General features: G+C 35.1%; 1 protein-coding gene and 1 non-coding gene across 2 annotated transcripts; both read right to left on the bottom strand.

The window, feature by feature from the left end:
• Positions 1-334: 334 nt before the first annotated feature.
• On the bottom strand, positions 335-9,176 carry LOC109004236 (callose synthase 12-like). The gene is made up of 2 exons (XM_018982720.2): positions 3,753-9,176; positions 335-768 (listed from the first exon to the last, which is right to left on the bottom strand). The coding sequence occupies exon 1, from the start codon at positions 9,051-9,053 to the stop codon at positions 3,759-3,761; it is 5,295 nt and encodes a 1,764-aa protein (XP_018838265.2). The 5' UTR covers positions 9,054-9,176; the 3' UTR covers positions 335-768; positions 3,753-3,758.
• Positions 6,039-6,118, bottom strand: LOC118349747. Its single transcript, XR_004802666.1, has one exon. It is a non-coding gene; the product is annotated as a small nucleolar RNA J33 (small nucleolar RNA).
• Positions 9,177-19,725: the final 10,549 nt, after the last annotated feature.

The raw sequence follows: 19,725 nt of genomic DNA, 5'->3' as shown, positions 1-19,725 counted from the left end.
TCTGATATAATTTCTTTATTCAAAATTGGGTGTAAACATCTTGCTTAATTATAATGAATTTTTCCTAATTTATTTTTTAATTACTATATGTCTCGAGTTAATTTAAAAAGTTAAAAATTTCAAGACTCAACTAAAGCACTTTGGTCGATGGCTTGCCGAGCTAAACCAAGCCATCTAAACTCGAGCAAAGTCTAAAAACGGCTCGAGCTCTACCATGATGAGCTGAGTCGAGCTCTGACAGCTCTAAATTCATCTTGACCTCGGTTTGATTACTGCTCTAAACGGATCTATATTGTGTCTATCTCTACCTGAATTATAAAATTTGGGTAAAAAATTGTAGAAAATCTGATCTGAATAAACATGATTGGTGTTGTAGCCGGAACAAGAAAGCAAGGCTTAAAAGTATGAACAAACGTATACAAGCTCAATTTCTGACAAAAGAATAACAAATATTCTAACCTGAGCAAACTACCAAACTAGGCTCTATACTATGCAGAGTGCATGCACTATGCGAAGAGCTCTCAACTTTTGAAGAAGAAGTGGGAAGTAAAAGCACAATAACTAAGAGCTCCCCTACCAAATATGAGTAAAAGATGAGAACATTTTTCACAAGCATTGATGAAGAATAAGAAAGTATATATCGTCCTTTACCTCCCCGCTGCAGGAATGGAACATAATGGAATCTACAGAGACGTACACAAAAGAACCTCCACGAAGATCCTGCCCCTCAACTTCTATCGTTCCTCTACACCACCTCACAAACCAGACCTGCAAAAGCATGGGGCAACAATCTCAGAAACGGGTGAAAACTTTCTATGCTTACAAAAATAAAAACGTGAAATCATACAATACACATCATATATATAATTGAAGTTAGCCTAGCCATTCTTTCAAAGAAAAAAAGGTTAACATGGAAAGTATACTTCTGGTTGGGGTTTACATGCGGACCATATAGAACACAACTGATAAGTAAATCAAACTCCACAGGAACTTATAAACTAAGAGAGTTAAGGACGATTTTATGAAGATACAAGAAAAACAGGCTCATCATTATGGATGCAATCTGGTACAACTGAAAGATGGTGGCACACAACGAGAAGAAGCTGGGTGCTTTGGCAATGGCTTGGAATGAGAAAAAGTCACAAAAGGGACATGGAAAATGAATTTTGTTGCTGCTGTGAGGTCGAATCACTCTGTGGTTGCAAGTTTGCCAGGACCATAAGGGCGTAATTCAAAATGTTTGGGTGGAAAGGGTAGTGATAGGGTTTACTACCCCATTACTACCCATTTACTACTTACATGTATTTGAAATTTTTTTATTTTTTTATCATTTTCTTTTAAGTATTTTTTTAACATCCTTAATCATTAAAAAAAATTAAAAACATATGTAATTTTACTAATAGTCACTTCCTTAACCATTAAGTAAAATAAAAAAAATTAAATACAAATTAAATACAAAAAGTGTAGTAAATGGGTAGTAGTAGGATAGTAACCCTATCATTTCCCATCATGGATTATATCTAAGGTCCCAAACTCAAATAGAAAGTTATGCAATAGAAGTGATCAACTCAATTACTGAGAACAATCCACATGAAAATGGGAGGCTGACCAAAGGCATGAAGTACATCAGATCTATCCTCGGGAGCAAGACTGATTGGCAGATCAATTAGATACCTAGAACAACAAAATCCCAGGCACATGAGGTGGCAAAATGGGCGGCAACAGAGAGCACTTGTGGATGCATGAAGGGAGCTGATATTCCATGGCATATTGCAAAATGGGATAAAATTTGAAACTAAATATAAAATAGGATCTTTGACACAAGACATTACATTATTATTTCAATATAAGAAAGGACTATGGAAAATTATTTCTTATGTTATTGTGTTGAAGGCTGGTAAGAAGAATAAAATACCCTACTAGAATCCCTTGTTCCATTCATTTCTAGATTCTCCACTTACTTATCTTATGTTGAGTATCTAGTCGAATTTGATTCTATTCGTATACAAAACTATTAAAACATTCTATGACATTTCAATCATGAGGTTTTTGACGCCCCATAAAGAACATATACGTAAGCTCTTTGATAACGATATTTTACTTGGCAAAAAAAGAAAAACAAACAAGTGAGCATGCAAAGAAAAAAATACCATAACCGAGACTTTTTTAATCGGTAAACAAAATTTTATTGATCATAGGAATAGGCAAGAGCCCAAGTATTCAGGGCATATACAAGAGCAATGCTTAAACGTGCTAGTTTACTGATCATAGTGATAACAACTGAGACATTCTATATGCAAGAACTTCTATATTCAAAGACATAATAAGACTCGATGAGAACTTCTATATGCAATAACTGAGAAATCATCTGAACACCAAAAGCAACAAAAACTTAAGTGTTCATCCACTACTGACCGGAAAATATCAATGCGAATATAGAAATAATCACATTATATCCACACATGCTGGGAATTTTGTTAGGTATGTTTTTTTCATGTATTTTGTTAGGTATGTTGTTCTTGATCTCTCGTTTTTTTTTTTTTTTCTTTTATTGAGCAAAATATACTTTTCTTGTTCTTATTAGTGAACCATACATTGATATGATTCTACGAGAGAACCACATATTTAATGAGCCATTTGGCAACTGACCTATATTACATAGCAGGAAGACACAAAGTTAAAGTTTGACCATTTTGGAAAAATGGAATAGAACCTTGTAATCAGACCCAATAAGCTATGCAATCTGGTATTTATACAATTATAAAAGATTTAAAAACAAAAAAGGAAGCTGAAGTACTTTAACAAAAAATAAAATTTCCTCACTGAATCTGAACTGTACTCAATTCCCATACTATTATTTTGACCATCCTTGAAGATGATGACCTCATTGTAAGAATCTACGAACTTAGACACTCTTACAAATTTAGTAACATAGATTTGGAATGAAAAAGTTAACCAAGCGGCAGAGGGGTTCATGACATTGCAGTTTCATCCTTTCAGATCACCAAAATAACCCATTACATTATACTAACACCAAATTTATTGATTAAGAAATACCAGTCAACAAAAAGAACAAACTAGAAAAGATACATAGCTTATGCCAAATAAAATTGATTTTACCAAAGAAAGAAACAAATAGAATAAGATAATAGAATAATGGGTAATAAACATCATAACAGGCGCCTGAACATGCAAACTTCTAGCCGCAGTTAGAGATTTGAATATTTTTTGTATCCTTGTTTTTTAGGTATAAAAAAAAATGAACGTTTCTGAACTTTAATTCATTGAAGACTAACCACTTCTGAACTTTTCTTGTAGTGCAATAACGGTTCTCAAAACTTTCAAGAGGAAGTTGACCATTCAATACCATATGACATGGTTAGAATTTAAATAGGTAAATGACAACTCTAACATGAAATGTATAATACAACCAGAATAGGTACCTGTGTCGGATACAGCACAGCATAGGTAATTTATAAAGTGTACGATGCACTTATGGTCATACATCGTACCAATAAAAGAAGAGCACCTACCTAATCAACTCTTTAGATAAGTAATTACCTGCCTCCCATTTTCAAAATTTGAAAAAAAGAAAGAATGGAACATTTTTCAACTGCATGATGCAGAAGCTTAACCTTAGCAGCTTGTCAAGATTCTATTGTTAATTGAAGTCTTATGAATAAGCAGAAGTTTAAAAAAAAAAATATTGGAAATCTCAAAAAGTCGTCCAGCAAATAGACAAAGGTAATTACCTCAAATCATGAATCAACTTTAGATTTTTTGCCTGTTACAATCTGAAAAATGCGGAGGCCCCTACTAAATGCTTCATTGAAAAGAATTCTCGTCTGCATTGACTGAAAACCAGGCAACCATGACAGTAATGCCACAGGAACCATGATAATGACTCCAAAAATTATATCATATAGTCGAGCCACAGAAACAACAGAGTCCCAAAGTATAGTGTGCTGCAAAAGGGGCCGGAATACTTGGGCAATCAATATCATGCCCCACCCCGTGGGGACGAATGCCAACAAACTAGTGAAAATATCAATAAATGTGAAATCAGTGAATTCCAGCAGGGCAATTGTCACAAGTATCACAAGTATAATCACAAGGAACTGGACTAGACGATAGTAAATATGTTCTTTTGCTGCATATTTATCCCGAGCGTATACTATTACCACGTAAATCCCAAAAGCCACGAACACATAGATCCAAGACAACAAGTAAACAGCAATACTGGTACTCCCAGCAGCAATATGTAACTGGTATACTATCCCGTACTGGAAAAAGAAAAATCGAAGGTCTAAGATAATTTCCAGTATCTTTCCCCAAAAGCCAGTCGTCCTAAGATGATCCTGCTCCTCATACCACCATCTTTCCCAGCTCTGTTCAGATTTTGCAAACACGCTGCCATAGTACCAAATCCAGTTCATAAAGTCATCAAAATCATAAACAGTCTTCAACCAATCAAATCCAGAAGGATTAAAAACAAATGGGGTCATAATCCATGAGACAACCAGGAACCAACTTGTGATGGTCATGGCTATGTAAACAAACGAATTTCCAGCTACAGGACTGTGTGACGCATAAACTATCAGTATCAGTCCAAGTTCAATGGCCTTCACAAAATGGCTACGAGCATAGAGTCTATAATTCTCAGCAAAACTTTTATGCTGCACAACAAAACCACGCCCAGTGGCCCGATATTTTGCACCACCATGAAGAATAGTCCGGCCAAAGTAATGGGCACGCGTTCCCATAGAGAATGTGTAAAAAACAGATGACAGCTGTAGCTGCATTGTCAAGAAATCCCAAATAGCGTTCAGGAACCCATGCTCAAGAGAGTTCTCCACTATCATTGGAAGGGCAGTGAACAGACCAAGTTGGATGATAAACTGCTGGTTCAAGACTGTAACAAGTGCTGCATTGCTCTTTGTGTCATCTGCCAAAACAGAATCCTCAAAACCACTAAGAGCCAGATAGAGTCGTCCCCATAGAAATGCATATACAGTAAGAACCACCATCATTGTGTTGAAAAAGAATCCCACAGTAGTGTAAAAGAATGACAGCATCCTGAAGAAGTCCAACCTATGACCCAACCTGTAGACATCTCTGCTGAGAACTTGCTCGCCATTTCCGCTAGCAACCTTGGCCTCAAACATGGATACTTGATTCAACCCCACATCCCTTCCCTTGCCAACCTGGATATATTCATGGTGGGTAACATTGCCTCCACGCAACGTGCAATTAAAGCCAGCAAAAATGTCCTCACTGATGTTAATCACTCTGGAAGCTTTACTGATGCCACCACGAGTCAAGAACCAAAACCTGTCAAAAACATCTGGATGGCCATAATGCATTCTAACTTTCAAAGGGTTTGCCAAAACACGCTGTCCCAAAGTGACAAAACTCGTTTCCTGAGCTGACATAAACCAAGCAAGTGATGAAACAGAACCAGTAAAAATGTGCTCCCTAACTCCCAATATAGTAGGCTTCCGGATGCCATAATTGTGCCTGAATTCTTCCAATAGATTACGCATTTTGAGTGCCTCCTCAAAATAGTTGTCTTGATTCATATCAATAGTCTGAACAGCATCACCACGGGTGAAGATGATGGCATGATTTTGATTCTCCGGCTTTCCCTCTCCAAGCTTTAAGGGACCAGGCAACTTTATCCGGTAGATTTCCACTTCCTTCTGCAATTGGTGATCGTACTTCACAAGGACAGAGTAGTACTCCTTCCCGTCCCTCCCAGTGGAAACCTCATCGACATAGGCAACTCGAAGGGCCTCGTTGTCTTTCATAAGAGACAAGATTTCATCAGCATGAGGATCTTTTTTTGCCTTTTGAGTCCCATATATCTGGCAGGCAACCACGTAAGTGAACTTCATCAAAGCAGTCCCATACTCGTGTCCTTTAAATAACAAATTGACTGAACTGCTTGTTCTACCCAAACTCCTGGAGGAAAGTGACCTTTCCGAGCTGTAACCATCCAACGCATCTCGCCTCATTGAACCAAGTTCTCGTGATCCTTCCCGGATGTCCATCTCTGATGCAGAATCTAGAAATGCCAGCATCTTAAGGGCCCGATAGTAATACATCATTCCCCTTACAGTGCGGGCAAGTGTCTGACCCCTGTATGATGCCCAAAGCCTAAGATCTCTTAGCCTCGTTGTCCATAATTCTTCCTCTTTCACCATTCCTTCTCGGCGCATCCTCTCTATAAAATTTGTCCACTCATCAGCATAGATTGTCTGCAAATAGTACGTGATAGAAACCCCATCTTCGTTCTCCGTTCTAAGTTGTTCTTTACCAAAGAGTACTTCTTCACTGTAATAAGGGGTCAGAACACTGAAGGCCATCATTTTCTCAACTTGGGGTGCATGGGGCATGTTCATGAAAAGGGAGTTACTGAAGAAGGCAATTCGGCGTCTTGCCTCAAGATTTACTGGGATATTGTGCATCGAGTCCCGAGAGGTAAGAATTGTGTGCAACCGCCGAACCTGCCGATAGAAAGTCTCGTTATTGGGATCAGGCAAGTTGACAGCATTCTCAAAAAGCAGCCCCTGAGTGGAAGCTGGACTACGGGGAGCCAAACCATCCTCCCTCAGCTGTTCAATGCTCTTCTTCTCCTTGAAAAGATCCCGTTTAGCAATCTCATATAGGGCCTGCAGTGTATTCACCACCTGGCTAGGATCTTTCTTAGGCTTGTTCAATAGCTGAACAAGTTTGATCAACTGGGCATGGAGCTGGGGTAGTACGGTCATATTAAATGTCTTAGTAAACCTCTCAATCTGAATAGAGTGATCGATCTCTTGAAAGAATATGGTCATAATGGAATGCTCTTCAGTGTTTCTTTTGATAATCTCAAGCAACAAGTGCCTGATACAGTCATAAACTTCAATCACAGCACAACGCCTGTACTCATTCTTGCTTATCTTATACCAGATCCACTTATCAGGAGCATCTACTAACTCTTTCGCCTGACTGAGTGCAAGCAGCAGTTCATTACAGAGAAGGAAACAAGGCCAGCGGATGACCCTGACATTCCAAGAATTCTGGGGCAGCTCCAACAGCTCATGCTCATGGTCAGAGATGATATCTTCTTCCCTGAATATCGAAATGATTTCATTCCATATCAAAGCAAACTTATTTGCCTCAACCTGGTTGGATTCAAGCTTCTTATGTCGACCAAGCCCATATCTCAGTTTCAACCGATGGATGGCATCCTTAAACTTATTCCTCATCCCCCTTGAATTTAACAGCTGCTCCTCTGGCATGAGATTGAATTGAATGGCACTTGCAAAGAACTGGAACCTCAGCCTCAATTGTTCAATATTTCGAATCTCGCCTATGTGCTGAAACAACCCCACTGCTGCCCCAACAAAAGACGAGTAGATTGAGTACCAAATCTGAATATCCATGAGGTAAATCAAAATAACAGGAAGCCACAATAGCCCAACTGCTAATCTATTGCTATTTTTGAACAGCTGATACCATTGATAATGCACATCTGTTTGTTTCAACATTACTTTTGATGGGGCAATCATCGGTTTGATCTGCAAAAAGTAACTAAAACAAAATTTCGTAGCAAGCACTAAAACCCAGAACAACGTGTACTTAATGTTATCCACGAGACCCTCCCTCAACCCACGACCCACAAAAGTCCTGCTCTGAAACCACCATGACAACATATAAAAGATCCTCCAGTTTGTCTCCTCAAGAAAATTCCTGATCCACGGAATTATAAACAGTGCCACTGCCAGAAGCTCCGGCAACACAAAAACCAGCGCCACCTCAAGAAAAGTCACCACCCTTCTATCTGCCTCAGGGGACCACCTCCCATCAGCGTTCTTCTGCGACCATATCCTGCCATAAAACACCCCGAAAACCACAATCCATATGGCAGCAACCACGCTCTTCATCACCATCCTCACCCCAAGCCCCAATGTCTCCCTTGAGACCAAATTATACTGCATCCCGGCGTCCAACAAGGACTTCAAGAACCTCAACCCACTCCACGTGAAAAACACAGTCAAAACACGCACCTGCACATACCTGCTCTTCCATGCCTGCCATGGATAATCCTTCCCCTCCCATGCAACAATAATAGCCGCCTGCAAAAACAACACCAGCATCACCCATAACCTATCGAAACTCCTAAACAAGTTCCAAAACGACCTCTGCTCCACGAAGCCGGTCTTCCCCACATGTCTCCCCACTCTACCAGTAGTCACGAAGAAAGTACTGTCTAACTTGATCGGCCACTGGAGCTTCTGAAAACACCGTTTACTCCAAAAATACTCGTTGATATCATCGTAGTTGCGCCACACACTGTGCGGCGCAGTTCCGTTCTTACTACTCTCAACCTCGGCCCTAATCGTCTCGTAAATCGGTTTCACAACGTAGTTCAAGAACGCGTTCTCGCCCGAAATCGAGGGCATCACCGGTTGACCCGTGTTCTCGTCTATGTAACCCTCCAGAATCTTGTTCAGTTCCATGGCCATGTTATGGAAAATAAAGCAAATACATTCGGGGACGAAGCGGAGATTGGCGGACTCACCCCAGACGAGGAGGTAGAGAGAGACGTAGAGGAGCTCGCGGCGGTGTTCGGAGGCGGCCTGAGTGCGATCGGAGATCCAGATGTTGGATTTCTTGCCGAGGTAGGAGCACCAGGTGGTATAGTTGCGGAGGAGTTTCCGGCGGAACTTTCGCAAAACGGCGGCGTCGAGGGCGTCGATGTTGTCGGGGGGAGGGGAAAGGCGCATCTGGGCGTTGGCGAGATGGAGGACCAGGTGCTCGCGCTGGTTCCGAACGTTGTCCGTCTGGAAGCCAAAGAAGATGGCCAGCCAGTCGAGGAGGTCCATTTGCGGTTCCCATCGGGAGTAAGGGGGCTTGCGGAGATCCCCAACGGCTCGGAGCGCGGTGGTGACGGCGCGGACCTCCGGGAACCGGAGGGAGGGGTGGTCGGCGAGGAGGTTGTGGATGGGGATGATATTGTAGGGCTCGAATTCAGAATGGGCCCGAGATGGGCGTTGCCGGAGACTCATGGCATGGGGTCAGATCCGGAAAGGGTGGGTTCTGGAAGAGAGAGAGAGAGAGAGTCGGAGTGGAGAACGCGCAGCAAGGAAAAGGCCAATGGGCGCGTCAGCGCGTTTAGTTGTGGAACCAAGTGAAAATAAATGGTGCAAAAATAATCCAAGCAAATAATAAAAAGATGGTTTCATTGAAACATAGTATAAATACAACAATTTTATTAATAAATTTGTGTAAAAAAAATAAAAAATAATTATGTATGTATTATATTTTTTCTTTGAAAAGAGGCTCTTCCAATCTTCTTCGAGCATCACAACTATAGATAGTATAACGCAAAACTCGAATGATAAATATTCTCTAAACTTCTTGATCGAATTTCTATTTAGAGTGGAAATGAAATAGATTCAATAAATTTACTTCAACTATTATAAATACTGAAAAGCTCGTTGCATATTATATTTCCTGCATGTTCCTTTCCAAAGCATACTTTTTATTTAAAAAAAATATATTTATAATTTTGAAATATGTAAATTTCGCACACTCATAATTGGTAGAATACTAGAATGTCATTCGTGGCAGGCTAGAATCAAGAATAAGTAGTCGCATTGACAAATAAAGACTATTAAGGTGTTGGTTTGATAAAATTATAACGATAAAAGAAGATAATATAAAATGAATTTTAATAAATTTTTAATCTAAATTGGGCTCAGTCTTTCTTTAAAAATATATTATTTTTAATAAAATTTAGACAAGGAAGATGTCAATTCAAAAGTTATATAATAAAGAATTTTAAAACATTATCGTAGAAAGAAAAAATTTCTTTGTCTATTTAGTTTGACCGTCCTAATTGATTATTGGTTTTTATTTAATGATTAAATAAATGATTTTAAGTTTATTAATATATTTTTTTATTTTTAAAAAATATTTAAATATATTAAATAAATATGAATAAATAAATAAGGAAAATGATAGAGCCACCGGCTCCTGCTGGGAGTCACCGCTGGCTCTATCATGTGTTTTTTTATGTATTTTTTTTACAATTAATTTTATATAGATGTTTTTAATAATTTTAAATATTAAAAAATAAATAAATAAAATTATAATATTATTAAAAAATACTTCCTTAATTATGAAGTAAAAAAAATTATTTTTTTATTTTACTTCGTGATTAAGAAAGTATTTTTTTAATAATTTTTTTTACTTCATGATTAAAGAAGTATTTTTTAATAATATTATAGATTTATTTTATTTTTTTAAATATTTAAAATTGTTAAAAATATCTATATAAAATTAATTATAAAAAATATATATAAAAAAACACATATTAAAACTAACGATGGCTTCCAGCGGGAGCCATCAGCAGTGACTCTAACATCCCTCAATAAGGATCGTGCTATAGCCCCGCTGGGGGCTCCTGCTGGGAGCTCCCGCTGGGGGCTGTAGGCGTATTGTATATGTTTTTTTTTTAAGTTGTTTTTTATATAATATTTTTTAATATTTTTTAAAAAATAAAATAAATTTAGAACATCATTAAAAATACTTTCTTAATCAAGAAGTAAAAAAAAAAGTTATTAAAAAATACTTGCTTAATCACGAAGTAAAATAAAAGATCATAAAAAAATATTTATATTTTACTTCGTGATTAAGCAAGTATTATTTAATGGATCGTGCTACAGCCCCCGCTGGGGGCTCCCGCTGGGGGCCGTAGGCATAATTGTATGTGTTTTTTTTTAAGTTATTTTTTATTTAATATTTTTTAAAAAATAAAATAAATTTAGAACATCATTAAAAACACTTTCTTAATCAAGAAGTAAAAAAAAATTATTAAAAAAATACTTGCTTAATCACGAAGTAAAATAAAAAATCATAAAAAAATATTTTATATTTTACTTCGTGATTAAGCAAGTATTATTTAATAATATTATAAATTTTTTTATTTTTTAAAAATATTTAAAATTATTAAAAACATCTATATAAAAAAAGAATTAAAAAATATACATGATAAAATACACTAGAGCTCCAGCGGGAGCTCCCAACGGGAGCCCCCAGCGGGAGCTCTAGCATTATCCTTATTTAATAATATTATAAATTTTTTTATTTTTAAAAATATTAAAAATTATTAAAAATATCTATATAAAAAAAAAATTAAAAAATACACATAATAAAATACACTAGAGCTCTGGGGAGCTCCAGCATTATCCTAACGATAAATACTGGGCGAAAAAGTAGCCTTACCCTATCGTTGAAAAATATCGAGCGTCTCCATGTAGATGGGCATAAAGTCAACACGAAAGGAAGAGGGAAATTTCCTAATATTTTTTCCTCGAAGTTTGCTCCGTTCTTATTCTTAACGCTTGAATGTTTCTTAAAACGTACGTAAGATTATTAATACTTTGTTTCAACATCTTTGGACGGTTTTCCATTTCTTTTGAGTATATGACGTCAAACGCGTAGATTAGCATACTTGGAAGGTTTTATAATTTATGTTGCTTCAAAAAATGTCGCGGTCAAGATTCCTACAAAAATTTTATTATCCTCCTCACATCATATACCATATATTATTTTTTTTCTTATCAAACATATAATATATAGAAGATGAATAAAAGAATTTGATTTAGAAAGAATAAAACAAAAATAAATATTAAAAAAATTAAAAAAAAATCAAGTATGACGTGTGGTGTGCGACGGAGTCAGAGTGGTCAGAATTCAGAATCGGAGTTCAGAATAGCTTCGATTAGGGAGTCGGAGTTGGAGTCAGAGTCAGAATTAGAATCGGAGCTTCAAGAAGCTCCGAACTCTTAACTCTGAATTTTTAAAAAAAGCCAAGATGTAAAACAACGTCGTTTTACATCTGGATATTTTTTTAAAAAAATTAAGCGACGCTGTTCCAGTGGAACGGCGTCGTTTCATCACACGGGGGTCCAAAACGCAGGACCATAGTTTTGAATTTCGTACCGTACCGGCTAGTACGGCCGAAATTTTTCATACCAACCGCCCGGCCGGTACAGGTACTATTATCTATTTTGTACCGGCCAAAATACCGGCCGTACCGGCCTCAATTTCGGCCTGTACCGGTCAATATTTCGACAGTATTTTTTTTTTTTCAAACTACAAGCTTATTTTTTAACCTCTAATTCAGACTAGACTATTTATAATTTATATATATATATGTATTTGTATATAATTTATTTATATATATACTATTATTTTGGAATATAATTTTTATATATAATTTATTTATATATCGACTATTCCGAAACGCTATCCCGAAACGGTACCGGTATCGAAATATTTCGTTCCAGTACCTTGACCGGTACAGCGTCCGGTACGATATTCAAAACATTGCGCAGGACCCCCCTTCCTTTCTTCCTTCTTCCTTCTTCCCTTCTCTGAACCACAGAACCCTACCAGCATCCACACTGAACGGTGAATCTCTCGCTGCCTCGTTGCCTCTCTGTTGCCGTTGTTCCTCTTTGCACCTCCATAGTGCGTAACACTACGTTCCCCTTCACTTCTCAAACCAGCCTCTGTAATCTCTGACTCTGGTATGTTTTCGATTTCGAGCCTTGAAGGTTGCTTTAATTTTATGTTTTTTTTTTCATGTTGTTGGGTTGTCTCGAATTTGTTGTTTTGGAAATTATGTCTTGTGGATTTGTGTTGTTGTAAGGAAATGAAAATTGAATATGGTTGATGCCATTCGGACTGTGCAAATCAGCATGCATGCAATGTGTTTGATAAAATGTTTAGCAAAAATTTACCATAAGACATTATTGAATTAATTCTCTTTCTCACGTATGTGCACCTAGAAATTGAACCTCTGAGATTACCAATATGTGCACCTATCCAGTGAAAGCTACCATTACATGAATAGCCCAGAAAGCATTTCGTGATTGAATTATACATGATAATCTTCAAGAGGAAAGCTGAGGTTCTGCATGCATTCCGGGCTATTCAGAGTACTATATTTAGAAACTGAGCACGGATGCGTTCCGGTACTGTATCTATGCACCACCCTACGTTGATAAAGACAACGAAAACTACAACTATAAATAAAGATTCAACTTCACAGTGATGCAACAATTGACCAAACATAAGCAATTAAGAGGAAGCAAGCCCATCCAGCAACTAAATTATTAGTCGCTTAGCTGCGCGACTAGATAGCTAGCTAGCTAGCTAGCATGTATGGTGTGCCATTCATGTGCTTGTGAATATGGTGATAATTAATTAGTTTAGCCAGCTTTAATGTTATTCAAACAGGAAAAAAAAAAGTAGATTAAAAACATGCATAAAGGACTTGCATCATAGAATAACATTAAAGTATTTTGCATGGTTATGTCAAAAACTATTCAATACTGTCAGTTCCAATATAATTGGATGATTGCTAATTCTATCATGTAAGTCATACCTAAAAATAATCAGTGAGCTAGCTACCTAGGTTACATTTTGTTTCTTATATACATATGGTTGAGATCAGCGCGCATATTGCATCTTGCATTTCAAAATCTCTATGGTCAATTACATCTTGTTTAGATAAAATATTGTAAAATAAGTTTAGGATGTGATCAGTTACATTTAGATGCTTCCTGGAGTTTATGGTTATCTTATTGTGTGTATTATATGCATGAGTTTACGAGTTTCTCATTTTGTATGTGAGTTTCTTCCTTCTATCTGGTTTAACCTTCATGTTCTTTCCTACTTGACATGTCTTTAGTCATTAGCATTTGTTTTAACCATATATGGTAATACATCTGAATTGAAACCCATCATGTCAACTTCTGCAAGCTAGTGTTTGAATGAAAATTGATGGCATATATAGGAGAGGTTACAGCTTGTTTCTTATATAGATATGGTTATTTTTTAAACTAATTTTTTGCCTCTAATTTATTTTTTCAACTTATTTGATCGTAATATGGATCCTATACCTAGTCGAGATGATCGTCCACAAGGAAATGTGATGGATGTCAATGCTACAACTCCTACACCGGTGGGTACTTCCACCCCTAGAGCCACATCTAGGACAGCCACATCTTGTGCGAGTAGTCGACTCCCACTCTTAATAGATATAAAGGATGAAAATATGTTCAACAAATAGGAGAAGATGCTCATTGAGCAAGATCAACCACCACGGCCTTCTAAAAAGAGGTCGTGGACATGGGAGCATTTTACCAAAATTTCTGGTGATATTGCGAACTCGATAGCAATATGTCATTACTGTGGACAACTTTGTAGATGTCATTCGAATAAGTAAGGCACCAGTGTGTTAATAGCACATCTAAATAGTTGCCAACGATATAAGATAGCTAAGGGATTGGCGGCCACTGATCAGACCAACCTCAGTTACCAAACTTCTACATCCACTGACGGTACACAGACTAAAAAATTGGCCATCCCTCAATACAGTGAGAAGATATTGAGAGACATGCTTGCAGAGATGATAATTACTAATGAGATGTTATTTACCACAGTCGAGAAAATAGGCTTTTGAAAGTTTCTAAACTTTATTGAGCCACGATTTTCCATTCCATCAAGGTATACGGTGATGTGAGATTGTATGAAGAGGCATGCGAAAAATAAGGCGGAGATTAGAAAGATGTTTATTACCACTGGCCAGCAAGTGTCGTTTACAACTGACATATGGACGTCCATACAGAACGTCTGCTACATGTGTATCACAGCACACTAAATTGACAATGAGTAGATTTTGCATAAAAAAAAATATTTGCTTTAAAGATATTGTGGATCATAAAGGTGCATCCATTAGGGTGAAAATGAATGATTGTTTAAAAGACTGGAGAATTCGAAAAGTGCTGTGTATTACAGTTGATAATGCCAGTACCAATGAAACAGCAATTGATTGGTTTAAGCGGAATACCACTGTGAGAGATGATGTCATTCGGGCCCACGAGTTTTTTCACGTTTGATATTGTGCTCATATCATCAACCTAATAGTTGTTGAGGGGTTAAAAGAGGTTGATGATTCCATTACCTGAGTCCGTAGCATTGTACGATATGTGAGGGGTTCCCCTCAAAGGCTTGCCAAGTTTAAGGCAATAGCAGAATATCTTAAGACTGAATGCTCTAGTAGTTGTGCTTGGATGTTCCGACTCGATGGAACTCTACATACATGATGTTGGATATGACACAGAAGTACCAAAAAGCAGGACAAGGGCTCGATGCGCCGGACGCACATGATTGGACCAGCGTGAGCTACTTTGTTAAATTTTTAAGAATTTTTTATGACATAACTATGCGGCTATCTGGATCCAAATATATGATTACGAACTTATTCTTCAGCGAGCTCTCAGAGCTTCACTTCCACTTGGAAAATAGTTGTACTGACTCTGGTGGATTGTTATATGTTATGGCTATGAGGATGAAGACCAAATATGATAAATATTGGGAGAATATTGAGAAGATAAATAGATTGCTATTTGTGAGTGTAATCCTTGACCCCCGATATAAGTTGGCCGTTCTAGAATTTTGGGTAAATTTCGTCCTCGGGGTAGTGAAGGCTGCAGAGTTTATTAGAGTTCTAAAAAGTGATATTGATGACCTATATAATCACTACAGCAATAGTTGTCAGCCTTCATCCGCAGCTGGTAGCTCTTCACATTCGAGGTTGACGGGGTCGACAGCTTCCTCAGGTGATACTGACCCATCTGTAGGGGTTAGAGACCATCATATTATACATCAGTATCATCAACTCATGCCAGCAAGGAATATTATGCATTGTACATCTGAGGTTGAATGATATTTTATGGAAGCTGTCGAGACACCTAATGATGTATTTCAGTTATTAACTTGATGGAAAGTTAATTTCACCAAGTATCTAGTCATTTCCCTTGTAGTCCAAGATGTGCTAGTCATTCATGTCACTACGGTTACTTCAGAGTTGACATTTAGCACTGGAGGTCGCGTGTTGGATGCTTATCAGAGTTCATTATCACCATCAATCGTGGAGGCCCTCGTTTGCATACATAATTGGATAAGTGAAACGCTCATTGGACTAGATACCGTCAACATTGATGCCGAGAGTTATAGGCTTGAATCGGGTAAGTTTATATGCTTTTAAATGATTATTTAATTATTTTTAATGTTTCTAACTTCTATTTTTTATGATTTTATAGATCTAATTATGAACCCTAACATAATTGCCGATGACTGAGAGTCTGAGATGAATGCCCCTTGAGAGTTAGGATGGAGTTGAGAGAATCTCATTTCTTGGTAAGAATCAAATTCTATTTTTACTGTGTTCAATTTTTTATTATCAATTTTTTTCATTTATTGATTGTAAATTTATATCTTCATTTTAGGCATGACCAATGGATCAAAAAGCATTTGAGTGAAATCTGTATTTAATATTTATGTAGTTATATTTCAATGTTAAGTCAGTATTGTTATTACGTTATAAATGAGACTATTATAACTTATGGCTACATCATACATGTTCTTTAGTTTTTAAACTATTGTATTTAAGGTTTATTTTTTTAATCTTTACAGTATTTTTTTTTACAAATTTAGACTTAGGCTTTGGTATCATATTTATGTAGTTATATTTATGTAGTTATAGTATATTGTGCTCGATCCGAGCAAAGACTGAAACAAGGACCCACTACGTGATACTCTTATTTAGGCCGCATTGATTTTTGTCTTTTTCTTTTTCATATTCTCTAATATTAATTATCTTCTTTGCAATTAGGATTTTGGTTAATTGAGTCATGTTGCTTAAAACTTTTATTAGTATCAGATTCTTTATTCTTTTGCTACTAGTAAAGTTTTGAATATTTTGATATATATGGTAGTACTGGCGCCCCAAAAGCATTTTAATTTGTCTCCACAACATCTTATATACACAAAAGAAACGTCCTAAGCCAACGGTCGGCAAACGTCATATTCTTGATCTGTAAGAAACGTAGAGAAACAAATAGTCGGACTCTGATCGGAGGTCGTAGTTGGTCGGAGTTCCGACCTCCAATCGAAGTCGGCAAAAAAATTTAGCTCCGACTCGGAGGTCGGAAACGACAACTTCGACTCCGAGCTCAACCCTAAAAATATAGATCCTATTAAAAAAAGTGTAATATTAGATACAAATTTTAAGATAAAAATAGACATTTTATAAAAATGTAGATCTTATTAACAAAAAGTGATCTTTTTAATATTTTTTCACGGTGGAATCTACTGTTTTACAACGGATATATTTGTACAGATCATTAATAAAAAAAAATGTATGGATTGTGTCGTATTTAATATTCAGACTCTATTATGGATATCATAGAAAGCTGAAAAGTTGTGAAATCTATTTTAAAAAAAGAATAGACAGCTGTGAAATCACTGAAACCTATAAACCATATTTATCTGATTCTAAATTGTTAATAAAATATATATATATATATAAATATAATATGTGAATTAATTTTAGAGTATTATTACGTACAGTCGTAAAATTTATAAACGTCACGTAATTATTTAAAAAAAAAAAATTTATTATTAAAATATTAATTTTTGTTCATATATATGTCTTGTAATTATTCATTTTTTTTAAGAATTGTACTATACTTACGAAATCCATAATTATAAATATTATTTTTCTTAATTTTATTTAATATAAAGGTTGATATTATTTACGTATACTTAACGTTATAGAATGTGTTTATTTTTTTAAAATATAAAAGATATTTACATAAAAAGAAATTGGATAGTGATACTCAACCACTCAGTGTTTATCGATGGGCTTATCGTTAGTACAAAGTTTTTTTTTTAATTTTAAATATATCTTATAAAAAATATTTAAATTTATTAATAGTCACTTTCTTATTTATTAAATAAAGAGCAATATTAGGTACAGTCCCTATTTGGAGACTGTATGTGCAGGCTTAGACTATTTTAATTTTAAAATTTTGTAAAATTACAAAATTATCCCTCATAAAATAATATTTTCTCTTATTTAAGCATGTGCCTGCACATGCAGTCTCTATTTTAAGACTGTAAATAAAATTTCTCTTAAATAAAATATATAAATAATAAAGGAAAGTTGGCATTTTCCAAAGAAATTAAAATCCATCTCAATCGGAGCGTAATCTACACGCGCTTTTTTGTTTTTGAATTTTTTTTTGTTTTGAAAGATATTTTTTGAATAAATTTGAAAAGCTTCAAAATTCAAATCCCTCGTTAATAAGGTCAAAAATGAATCATTCACAATTTCACATACGACGAGAACGTGGTGGGTCTCCTACTAAGACCGGAAACGGTCCCGGGTTGTAAGTTGTTGTAACGGCCCGACGGTCTTTATTAGATATTAATTTATATGAATATGACCCTAATATTTTCTTCTGCTCCAACTTTCCAATGACCCCATTTTATCATACCAATAATACTAGATACAATTTTATAATAACTTTTTTTATTCATTATTTTTATACACCACACATCACACTATTTTTATTTTTATCTATTTTTAAATCCCTTTTAGTTTTATTTTTTTAAAAATTAATTAAATTATTTTATTCATCATCCATACATCATATATTTGATAAGAGAAAAAAATAAAAAAATTATGTGTGGTGTATAGAGTAAGGATGATGAGTAGAATTTTTCATTTTATAATATATAAATTTTGCATACTCTTTTTATAAAATAGTAGGATCTACCATTAAATAATCAATTTTTTTTTATATAGATTTTATATTTAATTTTTTGTTTAAATGTGCAAAACTTGCATACCTAGAGATTGTAAATATCATTTCTTTTTATATAAACAAAAGAAAAGTATAGTAAGGTAGTAGATCAAATTTCCAAAGGTTTTTTTTAAGGAAATTTCCAAAGGTTATCAATTAAGAGGAGAGATTGATGACCCGGTTTGGATACAAGAATTGTTTCATCTAATTTCATTTCGTCATTACAATTTTTCTAAATTTTCACATCCAAACGAGTTGAGATGAAAGTTAAAAGTTGAATAAAATATTGTTAGAATATTATTTTTTAATATTATTATTATTTTTATGATTTGAAAATTTTGAATTGTTTATTATATTTTGTGTGAGAATTTAAGAAAGTTGAAATGATAATATGAGATGTAACATTTTCACTATCCAAATGGGAAATTTATGGGGTTTTGAAAAATGAGAGCGAAAAAATTGAATAAAAAATATTATAAAATTAAAAATATTGTTATAATATATAGTTTTTTAATATTATTTTTATTTAGGCATTTGAAAAAGTTGAATTCTTTTTTATTTTTTATTTGAAAGTTTGAAAAAATTATACTGATTAGTTTGAATTTATTTGTGTTTGAGTGATATTTAAGAAGGAGATGTGATAAGATGTGATGAGAATTTTGAAATGAAAACTTTTTCCATACAAGCCAGTATTCTTGTTGTAATTTTAATTCAAAATTATCTCACTACTATTTACAAATTATCTTACTACTACTATTTATAAAATTTTCATTTCATCTCATTGTCAATCTCAAGCTTGTCCTTAATAATATAAGAACTATGAACAAGTACAACAAGTCCACAAAATGATGTAGGGATAGAGTTATTATAAGGAAATTGACATAGTGCATACCATTTTATAATCCAACTTGATTAAATTGAATATTTTCTTTTTGCATTTTTTTAAATAAAATGACTTTTAGAAGAGAAGTCAAAGTCATTTTATTTAAAAAAATGCAAAAAGAAAATATTC

This window comes from Juglans regia, chromosome 10 (assembly GCF_001411555.2).
Source record: "Juglans regia cultivar Chandler chromosome 10, Walnut 2.0, whole genome shotgun sequence".
NCBI lineage: Eukaryota > Viridiplantae > Streptophyta > Magnoliopsida > Fagales > Juglandaceae > Juglans > Juglans regia.
The sequence above is the reverse complement of the archived record's forward strand: the minus strand, read 5'-3'. Positions and strand labels throughout refer to the sequence as shown.

What these genes read in the sequence shown, in the direction of transcription:
- LOC109004236 (XM_018982720.2), bottom strand. Translation starts at nt 9,053, where the DNA reads ATGAGTCTCCGGCAACGCCCATCTCGGGCCCATTCTGAATTCGAGCCC.